At 39.5% G+C, this 17,333-nt stretch overlaps 1 protein-coding gene across 2 annotated transcripts in view; it reads left to right on the top strand.

Annotated features, from left to right (window-relative positions):
* The first annotated feature begins 860 nt into the window (after positions 1 to 860).
* SLK (STE20 like kinase) overlaps positions 861 to 17,333 on the top strand; it is a 62,314-nt gene continuing 45,841 nt past the window's right edge. The window contains exon 1 of one of the 2 annotated variants that reach the window (XM_027529336.1): positions 861 to 1,599. In XM_027529336.1, coding sequence (XP_027385137.1) covers positions 1,450 to 1,599 — 150 coding nt within the window. In that variant the 5' untranslated portion in view covers positions 861 to 1,449. The remainder of the gene's footprint in view (positions 1,600 to 17,333) is intronic. The other variant, XM_027529337.1, reaches the window with a different exon arrangement.

Below are 17,333 nucleotides of genomic sequence, written 5' to 3'. Positions count from 1 at the left end.
CTGACAGATCCTAGCCAGCGCCCACAGTAGGTAGTCTTCCACTAGTGCTGTACAAGGGGGCAGGAGACAGGTCAGGTAGTGAAGGCCTTAGTTGGCGGTTCAGATGGAGTCATGAAGGGTGATACCAGGATGATGGCTATGGAAGTGGCCAGAAGACAGATTAGCCTCAAAAGAATGCCCTAGTCATCACTTAAGAAGTCGGCTTAACTTTTATATATTTATGTCTATTTTACGTGCACATTTTTAATAACAGCCAGAACTGAAATTGAGCATTTACCAGCGCAGGCACAGTGCATAGGGATTTTTTCCATTGCCTTTACTCCTCGCCACAATCCCCAGATCGGGACTTTAAGGACCTTGACTTCATCATGAAGAAACTGAGGCTCGGAGAGGTTACCCGCCCAGGGTCAGAGAGCTGATAAATTCTGGATCCTAAGCAAACAGCCATTGCATATTCTTTCCTCTCACTCTATTCTGGGGCTCGTTTGAGAGCGAAAAAGTCCAGATCCGGGCAGCTCAGCTTTCACTCTTTACACATTTTCCCAGATCCAGAATGGAGGCAAAATCCGCTAGCACAACCAAGAGGGTCGTGCGCAAAGGGCAACTCCGTCAAAGCCGTGGACTGACAAGGATTTGGGGCTTGGAGGGCAAACCCCGGGGAACCATCAACCCGCTGCCCGCTCTACGATCCACCTCGCACCCGGCGTAGGGCGCCAGCAAGCCTCTTTGGGCAGCCAGCTTGCGGGACTCAACGCGCGTGCGCGGCGCTAGAGGTGCCACCCCCGCGCGAGCGCGCGGAGAGCCGAGCGCGCGGCCGGGGAAGCCGGCGGGCGCGCTGCGGCGTCGGCGTTGGTGCGCGCTCCAGGCAGAGGCTGCGTGGGCTCGGGAGGGAGCGAGGCGGCGGCGGCTGCGCCCCAGAGCCCAGGGGACGCGCGGGCCTCGAGCCGCGGGAGCTGACTGCTGCAGAGGAGACCCGGGGTTTCCGGCCCGGGGCAGGAGAGCTCGGCCAGCCGACTGCTCGCCTCAGAGCCGCCAGCTGCGTCCCTAGCCCGGAGTAGCCGCCGCCCCTGGAGACTCGCTTTGACAAGGGCCTAACCGCCGCGGCCGCTGGCGTCCGGACCGCTCGGACCCGTCGGGCCGGGCCGGGTGGGGACGAGCGTCGGGGCAGGTGCCGCCCCACAAGGGCCGGCCGGGGGCCAGGCGTTTAGCCGTGCAGCTCGCGGGCCGGGCTCGGCGGAGGGGCCGCCGCGCAGCGCCCCCACCCCGTGGGCCGGAGGGGGAGTCGCGCCCCGCCTTCCCCCGGGACCGCCTGGCCGGAGCGGCGGGAGCCCGAACTGCCCGCGCCCGCCGCCGCCGCCCGCCGGGCTCGCGCGGGAGACGAGGGAGGAGAAACTTTGCCTCTTATTGTTTTTGATCCTTAAGTGTGAGGAACTCTGTTGGGGAGGGAAAATGTCCTTCTTCAATTTCCGTAAGATCTTCAAGTTGGGGAGCGATAAGAAGAAGAAGCAGTACGAACATGTGAAGAGGGACCTGAACCCAGAGGAGTTTTGGGAAATTATAGGAGAATTGGGCGACGGAGCCTTTGGAAAAGTGTACAAGGTAAGAGGGAGAAAAGGGAAGTTACACTTGAGAGATCAAACAGCCAGCGGCCGGGAGTGGCACGAGGATTTCTCGCTCTCGCGTCCCGTTCCTATCTTTGGGACCTTCTTTTGACTTCGTAAACGTACGTTGAAACTTTATTTAGGTTACCATCCGAGGAGTAGCTAAGACGTAGGGTTTAAGGTTGAACAAAATAGGGCCTGGATGTAGTTTAAAGAATGGTTGCCAAAGAGAGGCAAGGGATACAGTCTACTCTGTTAAAGGTTAAAGGAAATGAGGGTGTTCTTACATTAAAAGGAGGGGTCTGTCTGGTTTGGCCCTCAAATGTTTTCATATCAGAAACTCATTATACTTTAAAGTGGATTTCTATTTTTCTGTGAAGCTGTTTGCATTCATTTAAAGTGGATTTCTATTTTTCTGTGAAGCTGTTTGCATTCATATATATGCTTATACTAAAATAGTTCCCTTTTGGGGTCCGGGGTATGTATTTGGTTGTATCTGTAGCTTATACATAACCAGTCTCTTGGGATGAGAGCAAAGCGATTGCTACTTGTAGACTATTCTTGAGTTGGTTGCTTGACAGCATACTGTAAAATGGAATGTAATTTCTGATAGAAAATTTCCAGAAGGAAACCTGCATCAGATACTAGTTTCTAAATATAATAAGCACTGACTAGAAATCCATTCCAGGGCTTAAGAAATTAAAAAACACGCCCCCCCCCAATATATATACACACAAATATTTTTTATACCCAGATATTCATCTCAGTAGAAGGAAGTTTGCTGTTTTAGTCTGAGGGCATTTGTGTTAAATGTTTACTATCCTGTAAGGAGTATACGAATGATGTCATTGGAATATTTTCATCTGAAGGGTGAGGTTTTTATGAGACAGTTTTTAAGGGGAAGGACCCACAGGGTTGCCTAGATGTGAAGTATAAATAACTTATGTTTAACTTACACTAATTTGGCCCCCACAAAAGTCCTGGGAGACATGCAGGTCACTAGTATCTCCATTTCATAGATGAGGATGCTGAGACACAGAAATTGTTCACATTCACACCAGTCACAGCCTAGATTTGAACTCAGCTCTTCTGACCCTGTGTTTATGATTACTGCTTTTTTTTTTTTTTAACTTAAACCTCTGGTGGTAGAAGTGATATCATTTTCCCTTCTTTCTAAGCACCATCCCACCCTGCCTTTACACTGGCTCTGACACATCTCAAAGCCCCGCCTTCTTAGTCTGAAATGCCTACTCTCTTCTGTGTGCTTTCAAAACACGTTGTTCACATTGCTACTATGGCACTATTAACACACATGTTAATGTATTTATGCTATTATGATAAGACCAGGGGCCAAATTCTGATACACATTTGGGTTAATTCTATTGCCTTAGCACATAGTGCATTTCTCTTTCTGTTTGTTGAAATGAAAGAATGTGTGTTACCTGCTTGTGAGTGCTGCTGATGCTCTTGTGTGCTGTGAAAGTTGGCAGAGTAAACTTCAGTACCTAATGTGGAGGGTGTGGATTTCAACAAGAGCTTACAGTATAGAAGTGTGGTGCTGCTGCTGCTGCTAAGTCGATTCAGTCGTGTCCGACTCCGTGCGACCCCATAGACGGCAGCCCACCAGGCTCCCCTGTCCCTGGGATTCTCCAGGCAATAACACTGGAGTGGGTTGCCATTTCCTTAGAAGTGTGGTAGACAGGGCTTTTAGTGCAGTGGGAAGATGCTTCTGGGAGTTAAGAATTATGTTTTATTGCTGGTTGTTGCAAACAAGCTTTGAGATCTTGGACAGGACACTTAATGTCTCTGGACCTCCTTTTTCTTAGCTGGAAAATCATAGATTTCCCTAAATGTTTAGATTCCTTTACCCATTAATGTTGTGTGAGTATGCAGTTATCTAGGAAAGGCAGTAATAAATCCTCGAGGTATCTGGGATCTGGTAGTTAGAAGGCAGTAGGTGATTATGGGCAGTTTTCATGGTATAAATGTTTTATTGAATAGAAACAGTGTAGTATTAAGATACTGGCTCTGGAGTTGGACTGTATCTTGGCTCCCTCAATAGCAACCTCTGACGTTGGGTAAGTTACTTAATCATTCCATGTCTTGTTTTTCTCATCAGTAAAACTTACTCCTCAGTATGTGAGAATTAAAGGAAATAATAAATGTAAGAGACGAAAAAGGGCTCAGGAAATGGCAGAAAATTACTGTTGTTATATTTAGAGCTTGAAAGCGAAATATGGGATGGGACAGGAAAAGGGACCTAGGAAGATAGTAAAACCATTTTCTGGCACAGGCAGATTGTGTTGATATGCTAATACTCTGTGATTTAATTCTTTCATGACATTGCAAAGTGAATATGTCTTCCTATAGTGAGATACCTATTGAAAATTTTCTGAAAAATAAGAGCTTTACTCCATGTAGTTTAACACTGTAAGACTGTGTCAGGATAATTTTTGTGGGCTTGGTATATATTTTAGTGTGATATTTGAAGAATGGGAGTTCTTTGCATCTTCTGTTTTTGTCTCACTATTTTATGCTTCCAAGGAGTAAGCTGGGAGCTTTTTAAAACAGAAAATTTAAAATTTAAACTTATCTCACTTGTTACGTCTTTTTCATAACCTCTTTTCCTGTCCAAGATTCCCTAGAACGTTTAAAAATTTATAAACTTCTTCCGTGTAGGAGAAAAAGCAATCAAACCTTACAATAGTATGTATAGTGTGCAACAGAAAGCTGTTTCTGAAGTTGATTCCAACTCGCATATGCTTATAACTGTTTACAAAGATTAATTTCTAAATAGGCGATTGTCTTGTGTATTTAGTTTGAAACATTTTTTCATCATATAGTTGTATTCTTTCCACTTAGTCCTGCACTACATAGCTCTGTAACAGTTACTCTCTTGCTTGAAAGAGCTTCCTGATTTTAAATTTATTTTCTCTTTTTTTAATAGTATTATTTGACATATAAATGAAGATATGTAATATCCCTCACTTTTTTTTTACATTTGGAATTCTGTTGCTTTTAACAGAAAAAAAAGAAGGAATGCCGTAAAATGATCTGTTGAATTGAAGCTGGGTTACTGACTTGCGCTGGATGAAAAGTGATTCATTTTATGACCCAGATGGGCATGCGCCTTTTTAAAAAATAGTGAAACATATAATCATTATATTGAAAAGTACAACACATAGATGTACATTTAGCAAACAGTAATAAAGTGAACTCAATATTGACAACCGTCAGAGTAAAGGAATTCTGCCAGTGTTCTAGAATCCTTTTCACCTCCTTTCTGAATTGGTTCTGCTCTCCCACTAAAGGAAACCACTATCCTGTCTGTAAGTTATTCATTTCTTTGCTTTCCTTATACTTTACTACTTAGCAGTGTATAACTAAGCATCATAACTTTTGTGTGTACTGAGTGTATTTGGTGTCTTACCTCTTTCAGAATAGCTTTAGGTTTGTGAGATTTGTCTTTCTTATCACTAGAGCTATAGTTAATTTTAATTGTTGCATAGAATTCCAATATATGATTATATCACCAGTTATTTACCATTGTCCTGTTGGCTATATCAGTTGTTTTCAGTTTTTGGCTTTTATACTGGTGCATGTATGCATGAATTTCACCAAGACTTAACTTAGAAGTAGAATTGCTAGGTTATAGGGTAGTGTATACCGGTTTACACTCCCACCAGCATCCTATGAGAATTTTCCTTACTCTGCGTTCTCTCCACCATTTGATATTGTTGGAATTTTTTAGTTTTGACAATCTGATGTTTTATTTTGCACTGTGGTTTTAATTCATCTTTTCTCTGACTACTACTAAGTGTTTCTTTGCATAGGATTGTTAGTAACTTGGATTTCTTCTTTTGTGTTCAGTGTCCTGTTCGTGTTTCTCTTGGATGTCTTTTTCTTGTTTGTTTGTTGTGTGTTCTGGATTTTATCCATTTGCTGATTATGGCTATTGCAGATACATTCTTCTTCTGTGCCCATCTTTTCATTTTCTTTACGGTGTCTTTTATGAACAAGAAATTCTTGGTTTTAACATACTTCATCTTGTCTGGTTTTTCTTTTTCAGTTACTGCTTTCTGTATTGTATTTGAGAAGTGCTTTCCTGGGGCACCCTTGCAGTTGTTGGATGGGATGCTGCCTGATTCATGAATCACCTAATACAGCCAATTCGATTTTTGAATTAAAAAAAAAGGCGAGAAAAGTTTTCCTAATCTTAGATCATGGAGATAAACCGCTATCTTATCTTCCAAGAGCTTTTATGATTTAGCCTTTAACATTTATGTCTACAACCCACTTAGTGAAGATTTTTGCAAATAGTGTGAGGCCGGGGGTCCAATTTCCTTGTTTTCTACAGTGGGCACACACTTGTCCCATGGCTCGTCATTGGGGGAGACTGTTCCTCACTGCTCTGTAGCATGTGTCTGTTTCTGGGGTTTCTAGTCTCTTCATTGATCTGTTTGTCTGTTCCTTTATCGGTTTTCCACTGTCTTAATTAGGGAAGCATCAAAACAAATCTCTGCTAGAGAAAGACTTCCTTTTCCTCTTCTTCAGCAATGTCTAGTATATTCTTGGCCGTTAGGGCTTTCATGTACATTTTAGAATTAGCCTAACTGAGTTACACAAAGGGCTTCCCATGTGGCTCAGTGGTAAAGAATCCTCCTGCCAATGGCACCCCACTCCAGTACTTTTGCCTGGAAAATCCCATGGATGGAGGAGCCTGGTAGGCTGCAGTCCATGGGGTCGCTAGAGTTGGACACGACTGAGCGACTTCCCTTTCACTTTTCCCTTTGATGCATTGGAAAAGGAAATGGCAACCCACTCCAATGTTCTTGCCTGGAGAATCCCAGGGACAGGGAAGCCTGGTGGGCTGCCATCTATGGGGTCGCACAGAGTTGGACACGACTGAAGCAACTTAGCAGCAGCAGCAGCAGCCAATGCAGGAGACACAGGAGATGTAAGTTTGATCGCTGGGTCGAGAAGATCCCCTGGAGAAGGAAATGGCAACCCACTCTAGTATTCTTGCCTGGGAAATCCTGTGGACAGAGGAACCTGATGAGCTACAGTCCGTGGGGTTGCAAAGAGTCAGACACGACTAAGTGACAGAGCCTGCACACACGCATGCACAAGTTACACAGAAAACCTGTTGTACGTTTTTGAAGGAGTTTTATTGAATTTATAGATTAACTTTGTAAAAAATAACATCTCCATCATACTTGGTCTTTCCATCTATGCATCTGTTTTATTTCTAGATCTTTTTAAAAAATATCTGTCAATCAGATCAGATCAGTTGCTCAGTCGTGTCCGACTCTTTGCGACCCCATGAATCGCAGCACGCCAGGCCTCCCTGTCCATCACCAACTCCCGGAGTTCATTGAGACTCATGTCCATCGAGTCAGTGATGCCATCCAGCCATCTCATCCTCTGTCGTCCCCTTCTCCTCTTGCCCCCAATCCCTCCCAGCATCAGAGTCTTTTCCAATGAGTCAACTCTTCGCATCAGGTGGCCAAAGTACTGGAGTTTCAGCTTTAGCATCATTCCTTCCAAAGAAATCCCAGGGCTGATCTCCTTCAAAATGGGCTGGTTGGATCTCCTTGCAGTCCAAGGGACTCTCAAGAGTCTTCTCCAGCACCACAGTTCAAAAGCATCAATTCTTCGGTGCTCAGCCTTCTTCACAGTCCAACTCTCACATCCATACATGACCACAGGAAAAACCACAGCCTTGACTAGACGAACCTTTGTTGGCAAAGTAATGTCTCTGCTTTTGAATGTGCTGTCTAGGTTGGTCATAACTTTCCTTCCAAGGAGTAAGCGTCTCTTAATTTCATGGCTGCAGTCACCATCTGCAGTGATTTTGGAGCCCAGAAAAATAAAGTCTGACACTGTTTCCACTGTTTCCCCATCTATTTCCCATGAAGTGGTGAGACCGGATGCCATGATCTTTGTTTTCTGAATGTTGAGCTTTAAGCCAACTTTTTCACTCTCCTCTTTCACTTTCATCAAGAGGCTTTTGAGTTCCTCTTCACTTTCTGCCATAAGGGTGGTGTCATCTGCATATCTAAGGTTATTGATATTTCTCCCGGCAATCTTGATTCCAGCTTGTGTTTCTTCCAGTCCAGCGTTTCTCATGATGTACTCTGCATATAAGTTAAATAAGCAGGGTGACAATATACAGCCGTGACGAACTCCTTTTCCTATTTGGAACCAGTCTGTTGGTCCATGTCAATAATGAATCATAATTTTCGTCTCTAGAATCTTAGGAGCTCAGACTACTTTGGGAGTGTCTTAAATGCTTTGTTTTTGTATTGGAATTTCCTCCTTGTTTTGGTTATATACATCCTTCAGTAGTCTTCTGAGAAAGGATACATGGAAGGTTTATTTTTTTTTTAAGACTAGGCCTGTCTGAATATGTCTTTATTATAAAGTCACACTTGATGTATAGTTTGGTTGTAGAATTCTAGTTCAAAAGTACATTATTCTTAGGATTTTAAAGACTTTTCCATTCATTGCCTTTTGGCCTCAAGTGTTGCTACTGAAAGTCCGTTGCCATTTTGTTTTCTGGTCCCTTGTGACCTTTTTCTCTTGATAGCTGTTAGAATTTGCATTTTATCCTCTGTGCATGGTAATGTACTTTGATATAGGCATTTTTTTTCTTCCTTTCATTTTGCTGGGCTCTTGGTTAGTCTTTTCAGTTTAAAGACTCATGTTCTTCAGTTCTGTGACATTTTTCTTGTTCTTTTTATTTGACATCTCCTTGTTCACCTAATTAAATGGCTCTTGTTGTGGTCTTAGGATTCAAGTAAAAGAGTTAAATGGACACTTAATTCTTTTACTTGACCTCTCTCTGGAGCATTTGAGACCTTTGACCATCATTTCCTTTAAAAAGCTGGCTTTTAGGTCACCATAGTCCTGAATTTTCTCGTACCTCTGTGTCTACTCTTCAGATGTTTTTGCTGGCTCTTCTTGCTCTTCCTGACTTTCAGTGTTGGGATTCCACAGGGCTGGATTTAGGCCCTCATCTTTTCTTTTGAGAGCCCATCTTTTCCCGTGGCTTCAGTTACCATCTACATGCAATTTTGGTCTCTATCTCGAGATCTCCTTTCTGAACTCTGGATCTACCTATTGAGCTATCTATTAGAGCTTTCCACTTGAATGTCTCACTGCTGCTGCTGCTGCTAAGTCGCATCAGTCTTGTCCGACTCTGTGCGACCCCATAGACGGCAGCCCAACAGGCTCCTCTGTCCCTGGGATTCTCCAGGCAAGAACACTGGAGTGGGTTGCCATTTCCTTCTCCAGTGCATGAAAGTGAAAAATGAAAGCGAGGTCGCTCAGTCGTGTCCGACTCTTAGCGACCCCATGGACTGTAGCCTACCAGGCTCCTCCATCCATGGGATTCTCCAGGCAAGAGTACTGGAGTGGGTTGCCATTGCCTTCTCTGTGAATGTCTCACAGATTCCTTAAACAGCAAGTAAAAAACATGAATTAATTGAATTCCTGATGTCAGTCCCAAATTTGCTTCTCCTGTGTTCCTCATTCAATAATTGACATCTTCATCTACCAATTGCATAGACCAGGGACCTGGAGGTCATTCTTAACATCTTCTACTTCCTTATCCCCCAGACCCAATCAATCACCAAGCCTGTTAATTTTACCTATAAATATTTCTTCAATCTGTCTCCTCCTTTCTTTCTTTATTGTTGTAATACTAGTCATAACTGCCATTCTCTCTTACCTAGACTACTGCAGCATTTTGGTGTATTTTGGGGCTTCATATAAATGTAAGTATACGTGTGTTTTGTGTCTGGCATCTTTTATTCAACATTATGAGTAAGAATTCGTCTCTAGTTGTATGTAATAGCCCTCTCATCTTTTTTGTTCATTGTTCTATAGTATTGCAATATATGAGGTACTAAAATTTATCCATTCTACTTTTGGTGAACTTCTGGATTGTTTCCACTTTTTGTATATTAAGAATAAGACTTGTGAATATTGTTATACATCTTGATGTACATTTACATTCATTTCTATTGGATAAGTACCTGGGAATGGATTCTCTAAGTTATTGGCTACGTGTGTTTTAAGATTCAGAAGATACTGCCAGTCTTCTAAAGTGGTGGTACCAATTTACACCCCATCAGTAGGGGTGGCAGTATTCTGAATTGTTCTATATCCTTAGCAACACTTGCCACTGTTATTAATATTTTATGTTAGCTATTGTGAGTGAGAAGTGGTTTTATTTATATTTTCCTGATGACTGAAAAAATTGAGTACCTTTTCATGCCTGTTGAATGTATTTGGGTATTTTTTTCCAGTGAATTTTCCTATTTGTTGCCGATGAAAAAAATAACTTTATCAATGTATATAAAACACAGAATTCACCCATTCTATGTATATAATTTGGTGAGTTTTAATAAATTAGTACAGTTGTGCAACCATGACTGCAGTCTAGCTTTAGAATCCTCTTATGACCACCTGAAGCTCTCTTGTGCCCATTTACAGTCAATTCCTGTTCCCACTGGGGTTTTATTTCTCTGATTACTAATGAGATTGAGTTTCTTTTTATATACTTATTGGCAAGTGCTCATGTTAAAGTCTTTTGGGTTCTTTTTCTCATTGGCTTACGGGAGCCTGTACTCCCTGATACTAATTCTCTCAAGGTATATGTGATGCACCTTCTTTTCTCTTGCTTTACAGTATGTCTTTTGTTTCTCCTTATGATGGCCTTCTTTATATAGATGTTTCAGATTTTAGTGTAGTTCAGTTTATTAGCTTTTTATACATAGTTGGTGCTTTTTGTCTTCAGAAAATTTCCTTACCCAAAGTGATGAATTGTCCTTCTGTGTTACATTCTTAAAGTTTTATGGTGTTGTCTTCTCTTTTAGGTCTGTAATTAAACTGATGTTGGTTCTTGTCTACAGTATGAAACAGGGAGTCCAGTTTCATTTTTTCTATGTAGATACCTAGTTGTCTCAACACCATTTACTGAAAAGATCACCCTAAAGCCATATTGCTTTTCAGTGCCTCTGGCATATGTCAAATGTCCATATACTCATGATATATCTCTCTGACATTCCTTATTTCTTTAGGATAAATTCTTAGAATTGTTAGGGCAAAATACATGATCATTTCTTAATGTTTACTGTGAAGTTAACTCTAGAAATGTATAAACCTATCTTAAAATTAATTTTTAGTTTTGCAACAAATTTCTATTGATAAGGAATATTAACTTATTAGGGATAAAGTTAGTCTTTTTGGCCATCACTCTAATTATTGTTCCTTCTCTTCTCTCCGTAAATGTAACTATTCGGTTTCTGTATCAACTACCATGGTTTCTTTCTTTCCTTTTTCCTTCTGGCCTTGCTGCAGGACTTGCAGGATCTCAGTTTCCTGAGCAGGGGTTGAATCCAGGCCATGGCAGTGAAAGTCACCACCAGGGAACTCCCCATCGTCAGTTTCATGTATATGTTCCTCGATATTTTCTGTATACTTAACATACATGTACATACGTTATGCCTGTTTAAACAGCCTAACAATGTTCTATTTCTGTGCCTTTTTGTTCCTTGACCTTTTTCAAGGTTAGTTTTTATCCTTTTAAAAAATATTTACTTTTTCGCTAGACAAAAAGAGTATGTTTATTTCATTTTCCATATCTTTGATTTCTAATGATATTGCCACTTTAAAAATAATTGAATTATCCATATTCTGATGAGCTGTTTGTTTTCTTGTTGATCTGAAAGTACATTTTATGTACTATGAAAATTAGCACTTTATTATAATGGTGCATTTATTTTAGTTAAATTAGTTTTTGTTGCTTTTTTGATATAAAGACATAGTGTTCTTTATTTTAAAAAAATCTGTCAGTGTGTTTCTTTGCCTTTTTTCTTCTTTGCTTTCATGCTTAGAAAAACTTTTCTCTACCCAGGAATTAGATACATATTTATCTATATTTTCTTCTTGACTTTTAATAGTATAAAGAGTTTTAATTTTAATTTATCTGGAATTTAATTTTTTTCTGTAAATTGACATGAAGCTCTATTCACCCTTGTCGTTTAGTCACTAAGTTGTGTTTGACTCTTTCACAGCCCCATGGACGGTAGCCCACGAGGCTTCTCTGTCCATTGCATTTTCCAGGCAAGAATACTGGAGTGGATGGCCATTCCCTTCTCCAGGTTGTCTTCCCAACCCAGGGTTCAAACTCGCGTCTCCTGCATTGGCACGCAGATTCTTTACCACTGAGCCACCAGGGAAGGGCCTGTTCCACCTGAAAAAAAAAAAAACCCTAAAATATATTTTATCTGTTTCTAAAAATTTGAATACTATTCTTGAAATAATATATTATATTATAATATATATTATATTAATATAATATAAAATATTATATTATGCAGAGTATAAAGGCTATATAAAATGTTATATTAATATATAAAATATTATAATATATATTGTTAATATAAAATATTGTATTATGTTATGCAGAGTATATAGAAGACTATATAAAAATAATACCTTTTAGGTTATATCTTTTAGGTAACCTGTTAACAAAAATTCAAGGGGATACTAATGTGGTTAGAAGGTTGAACAGTACAAAAATGATAAAATTGAAAAATGAAAACGTTTCCCACCAGTTTTTTTCCCCAAAGTCAGTCACTGTAACAATATCTGTGTGTCTTTTCAGATAAAATTTTATGCCTGTTTGAGCATATGTATGAATGCTTGTTTGTAAAACTGAAAATATATTGACACACACACACATGTATGTACAGGTGAACTCAACTGCATATCACATTGATAAAATAGGCATACTGGAAAAGTGCTTGAAATGATTTTTGAGTAGAGTACTCTGACTAGTGGGATATATTTATTTATTTATTTTAAAATTTATTTATTTTAATTGGAGGCTTATTACTTTATTGTAGTGGTTTTGTCATCCATTGACATGAATCAGCCATGGGTGTACATGTGTTCCCCATCCTGAACCCCCCTCCCACCTCCCTCCCCATCCCATCCCTCTGGGTCAAGACTAGTGGGATATATTTAAAGGATAAAACGAATAGGAAAGAATGCTTGAACTTGATTTATTATTATTATTAATTTAAGTTTATTAATAAACTAGGTTTATTAGTAGTAGTGATATTGATGTTATAATTCTGAAAATACTTTATATATACTATAGGATAGAACAAATTAGTTAATATAGTTTTGTTTTAAGAACTAGGGTTATAACTGAGAGAAAGGGGTTAAAAGCTTGAAATGTAAGGAAGAACCCTGTGATGCTGATTTTTGAACTAGAGGTTTTAGTTTGAACTTACGATATAACACATTCACTTGTGTGCACATGTACACACATACAATCAGTTCAGTTTAGTCGCTCAGTCGTGTCCGATTCTTTGCGACCCCATGAATCGCAGCACTCCAGCCTCCCTGTCCATCACCAACTCCCGGAGTCCACCCAAATCCATGTCCGTTGTGTCAGTGATGCCATCCAACCGTCTCATCCTCTGTCGTCCCCTTCTCCTCCTGCCCTCAATCTTTCCCACCATCAGGGTCTTTTCAAATGAGTCAGCTCTCCACATCAGGTGGTCAAAGTATTGGAGTTTTCAGCTTCAACATCAGTTCCTCCAATGAACACCCAGGACTGACCTCCTTTAGGATGGACTGGTTGGATTTCCTTGCAGTCCAAGGGACTCTCAAGACTCTTCTCCAACACCACAGTTCAAAAGCATCAATTCTTCTGCACTCAGCTTTCTTTATAGTCCCAACTCTCACATCCATACCTGACTACTGGAAAAACCATAGCCTTGACTAGATGGACCTTTGTTGGCAAAATAATGTCTCTGCTTTTATAATATGCTGTCTAGGTTGGTCATAACTTTCCTTCCAAGGAGCAAGCATCTTTTAATTTCATGGCTGCAATACATGTATACATATTCCTATTTTCCACCGACAAAGGCCTAGAAATTATGATCATTAATACTCCTAGCTCTGGGTTTCTAAATACCATTCCTCATTAAAACTAACCAGGACTCATTGAAATGTCTGATCCAGGCCTAAACTAGAGAAGTACAGAAGTGATAAAATTGAAAAGTAAAATCCTCCCCACTCCTCATTTTTTCCCAGAGAATCCCGGGATATTGTACCAGAAAGCTCAAGAATATGAGCTTTATGCTCATATGCTCAAAAAATCAAAGAATATGGTCAAAAATTAATGGGGACATGCCAAAGAGTACAGGTTAGTTTGAACTACAAAAATATCAACAACAAAATAGTAACCTGCTAGAGGAATGCTAACTAGTTGATATATAAAGACTGATATAATTCACAAAAACTCATGCAACCATACGATAGTAATTCAGGCAAAAATTATGGATGGACACTAAAATCATTGTGTGAAAGAGTGTGGAGGAACAGGGTTTCACCCCATAAGTATCGTGATACCACCCCATATAACTCACCTTTACAGTAGAGAGAGCTGATGGATACCATCTTAAGTGATCAAACCTAGGGTTAATCAACAGTAGTAAGATAAGCTGTGTTTTCTGGTGCTACTCATTGGGAACTGTATCATCACCTAATGTTGTGTTTTTTATCAAAGATATTTAACCTGAATCTGATAATGAGGAAACAGACAAATCCAAATAGTGGGACAGTCTACAAGAGAGGGATTTGAAAGCAAGGATGACAGATGTTAACAGCTGGTAACTCTGGGTGAGGGCTGTGTGGTTGGTCACTGTCTGTTTACTCCATTTCTTTGTAGGTTTGGATTTTTCAGATTACAAAAGGAAAGGATCATATTTTTAAATACTGTTCTGCACATTGCTTTATTTCACTTAACAGTTCTTCTTTTCTCATTTTTTCTCCCTTTATATAGTCTTCACTTTTCTCTTTTTCTGAAAGAAGAAAGACAGTCTCTTTTCAGAATGGGTAACTACTTCTGCATTATGCTACTGAAGTTACCTGCTGTTTATTAAATGCTGCATTGTATTTTGTACTCAATGCCACCTGAAGTCCAAATTCCTGGCATATATACATTTATGTTTTAAAAGAGGTAACTGAAAGTTTGAATTGTAAAAATGGCTTTAATGTGCTGGCTTATCTTTTTTCCTTATAAAAATCTTAGTATTGTGTTGAATTTCTTATCTTGACAAGAACTTGTTTTGGCCCTTTACTTTTATAATTTAACATTGAGAATGTTTGTGTGGTAATGATCTTCCTTACCATTTAAAAGTCTTTATTTTTCTTGAATTAATTTCCAGAGGTAGTATGTCTTTGTCCTATTTCAAAATATTTTTAAAAAATTCTTTTTGTGTTCTCATTTTTTCAGCCTTTCAACTATGTAACCCTTGCAAAGTCCTAAAGCTTATCTATCACAGAATTATCAAAAATGTTGCAATTTATTCATGCTGCTCAGAGTCAGCAAGTCCATGAAATAAATGGGAAAACTATGTTATCTGAGAATTGGTAAAACATTTTAGAAATTACTGATTTAACCAACATTAACTTACTATTGACATTCTGTTGTTAGTATCTTGACTGACCAATAACTAAGTTTTCCGTAAATAACCAGAGCAATATAAATAAAGTAGCATTTGGGAATATAAAGTATATTCTTTTCTTTTTTGCAGAATTCAGGAAATGGCATGAAAATGTGTTCTTTTAAAAGCATTTAAATTAATTAATTTGGCCACACCACATGGCATGCAGGATCTTAGTTCCCTGACTAGGGATCAAACCTGTGTCCTCTGCAGTGGAGAAATCCTTTAAAAAAGGATATCTGTAATATTTTCTACCTGTTAATGTAAGAGTATACTGTATAGCTGATCCTCATTATTTGCAAATTTATCTACTTACTAAAATCTATTTGTAGCCCCCAAACCTGTACATGCGGTGCTTTCGCAGTTATTTGTGTACACGTGCAAAGCTATATAAGATGTGAGTGCCTGGATGCCCTTGTTGGGTGCTGAGCTCGAACTTGGTAGTGTTCTGTCTTGTCTCACCTCTCATACAGAGAGGTCCGGAGGATGGAGACAGGCGGGGCTGTGTACTGTAGTGCAAGAGGCTCCTGGTTTGAGACCCATTGGATGGGGTTTGAACCCAAACTCTGGCACCTGTTGTTGGGGCAGCCTCGAACAAATCACCTAACGTTTCTGAACTTCATTTTGTCTTTTGTGAAACAAATAGAATCTACCAGGATGAGTTGTTTGAGATCTAAGGTCTGTGTGGGAGAATGTGTGTATGTATTTCATCTAGGAGTAGTGGTTCAGTATTCACTAATTCAGGGTTTGTAGTGACTATAGAACAAATGAGAATAAATAGTGGAAATTAACTGTGTATCTTTGCTAAGTTATGTTGAGTAATTTTATTCTTATCTGATATTCACTCTTATTCCTACCAAAATCTCATCTGGTTTCTGAGAAGATCACCAGGATTAGCATGTAATATAAAACAGTTAATAGTATCTAAACAGTCTAAAACTATCTTCTTTCTCTAGTGCTGTTTTTTTTCCCAAACTGCTCTTTGGAAATTTGAATATTTATTAACCAAATATTTAATACTACTGTGTCTTAGTTCTCCCATCTGTAATCCTCAGCTCCCAACACCCCTTTCTGTGGTTCTGCTTTGTGACGTTGTTCTGAGATTTTTGCAGATCACTGTTTCTGTCTTGCCAGGTGCTCACTTTTAGGTTTCAGAAGCGTTGAACACTACAGGAAGGCTGCAAGGAGGCGGAGAAAGAGCCTACATCTTTCTGTTGCCTGTGGCTCCCTGTCGCTTTGCTGTTACTTTGACCATCATCCTAGTGGAACTTCTCACCCCAGCAATAGCTGTCCCAGATTCAGTTTGTAGTTTTTCTAACACTCACAGAGCTAGTCTTATCATAACCCTTACAAACACCAGCTCTGATTGGCTAGTCCTTTCTTCCTCAAAAGGTACCCTGGTCTCACAAGATCCCTCTTCCAAGTTCAGAGACTCAGCAGCAGCTGAGCACCACTCTGTCCTCAGGGATCTGAGTTTCAGCTTTGCAGAATCTTTTCCTCCAAGTTGCTGAGTTTGTGTCATTGCCATCTCTTTCTTTGGTGCCTGTGATTCGTGAAGATAAAAACATAGTGATTTTTAAGTGATCATCACTGATTTTTGAAAACTTTACCTATTGAAATTATAGCTCCTTTAAAATAACATCTGAGTGTTTGTTATTTCATTCTTGTTTTTATTAACATTTGTTTAGTTAAAATTTTGTCTAGAATTTTTATGCTTTTAGGTAGTAGATGTGATTGTTTCTTTTTAACACCTTATTTGCATTATGTTTGTTTAAAGTATGGTTTTGCACACATGAATTTATTTCAGTTTTGAATTTTAGAGTTCTCTCAAACCAGATTGTGATGAATATTTTCAATCAGTAATGTAAGAGGCACTGTATTTTCTAATGTAAAATTTATTTAGTATTTATATTAAACCAAATGGTACTATCACTGACTTAATCAGTATATCCAAGGCAATGGAATAATGAAATTTGTTGCTACAAAGAACCTTAGAGATTATCTAGTATTAATTATTTTTCCTCTTTCATGCCATTCTATTAACAAGTGAAAGATACGTCTTTAAAATCTCTCCTGCCATGGGTAGAGGCATGCAAAAGAAGGATGACTTTTTAACTCTCCTCACAATATCCTTGGTCTCTTACCACTGCTTGTATTTTATAGTGTTCCTTTTCAAGGACAGTTGCTCTGCTCTCTTTCT

Source organism: Bos indicus x Bos taurus, chromosome 26 (genome assembly GCF_003369695.1).
Source record: "Bos indicus x Bos taurus breed Angus x Brahman F1 hybrid chromosome 26, Bos_hybrid_MaternalHap_v2.0, whole genome shotgun sequence".
NCBI classification, from domain to species: domain Eukaryota; kingdom Metazoa; phylum Chordata; class Mammalia; order Artiodactyla; family Bovidae; genus Bos; species Bos indicus x Bos taurus.
Note: the sequence above shows the minus strand (reverse complement) of the source record. Positions and strands in the feature narration are given on the sequence as shown.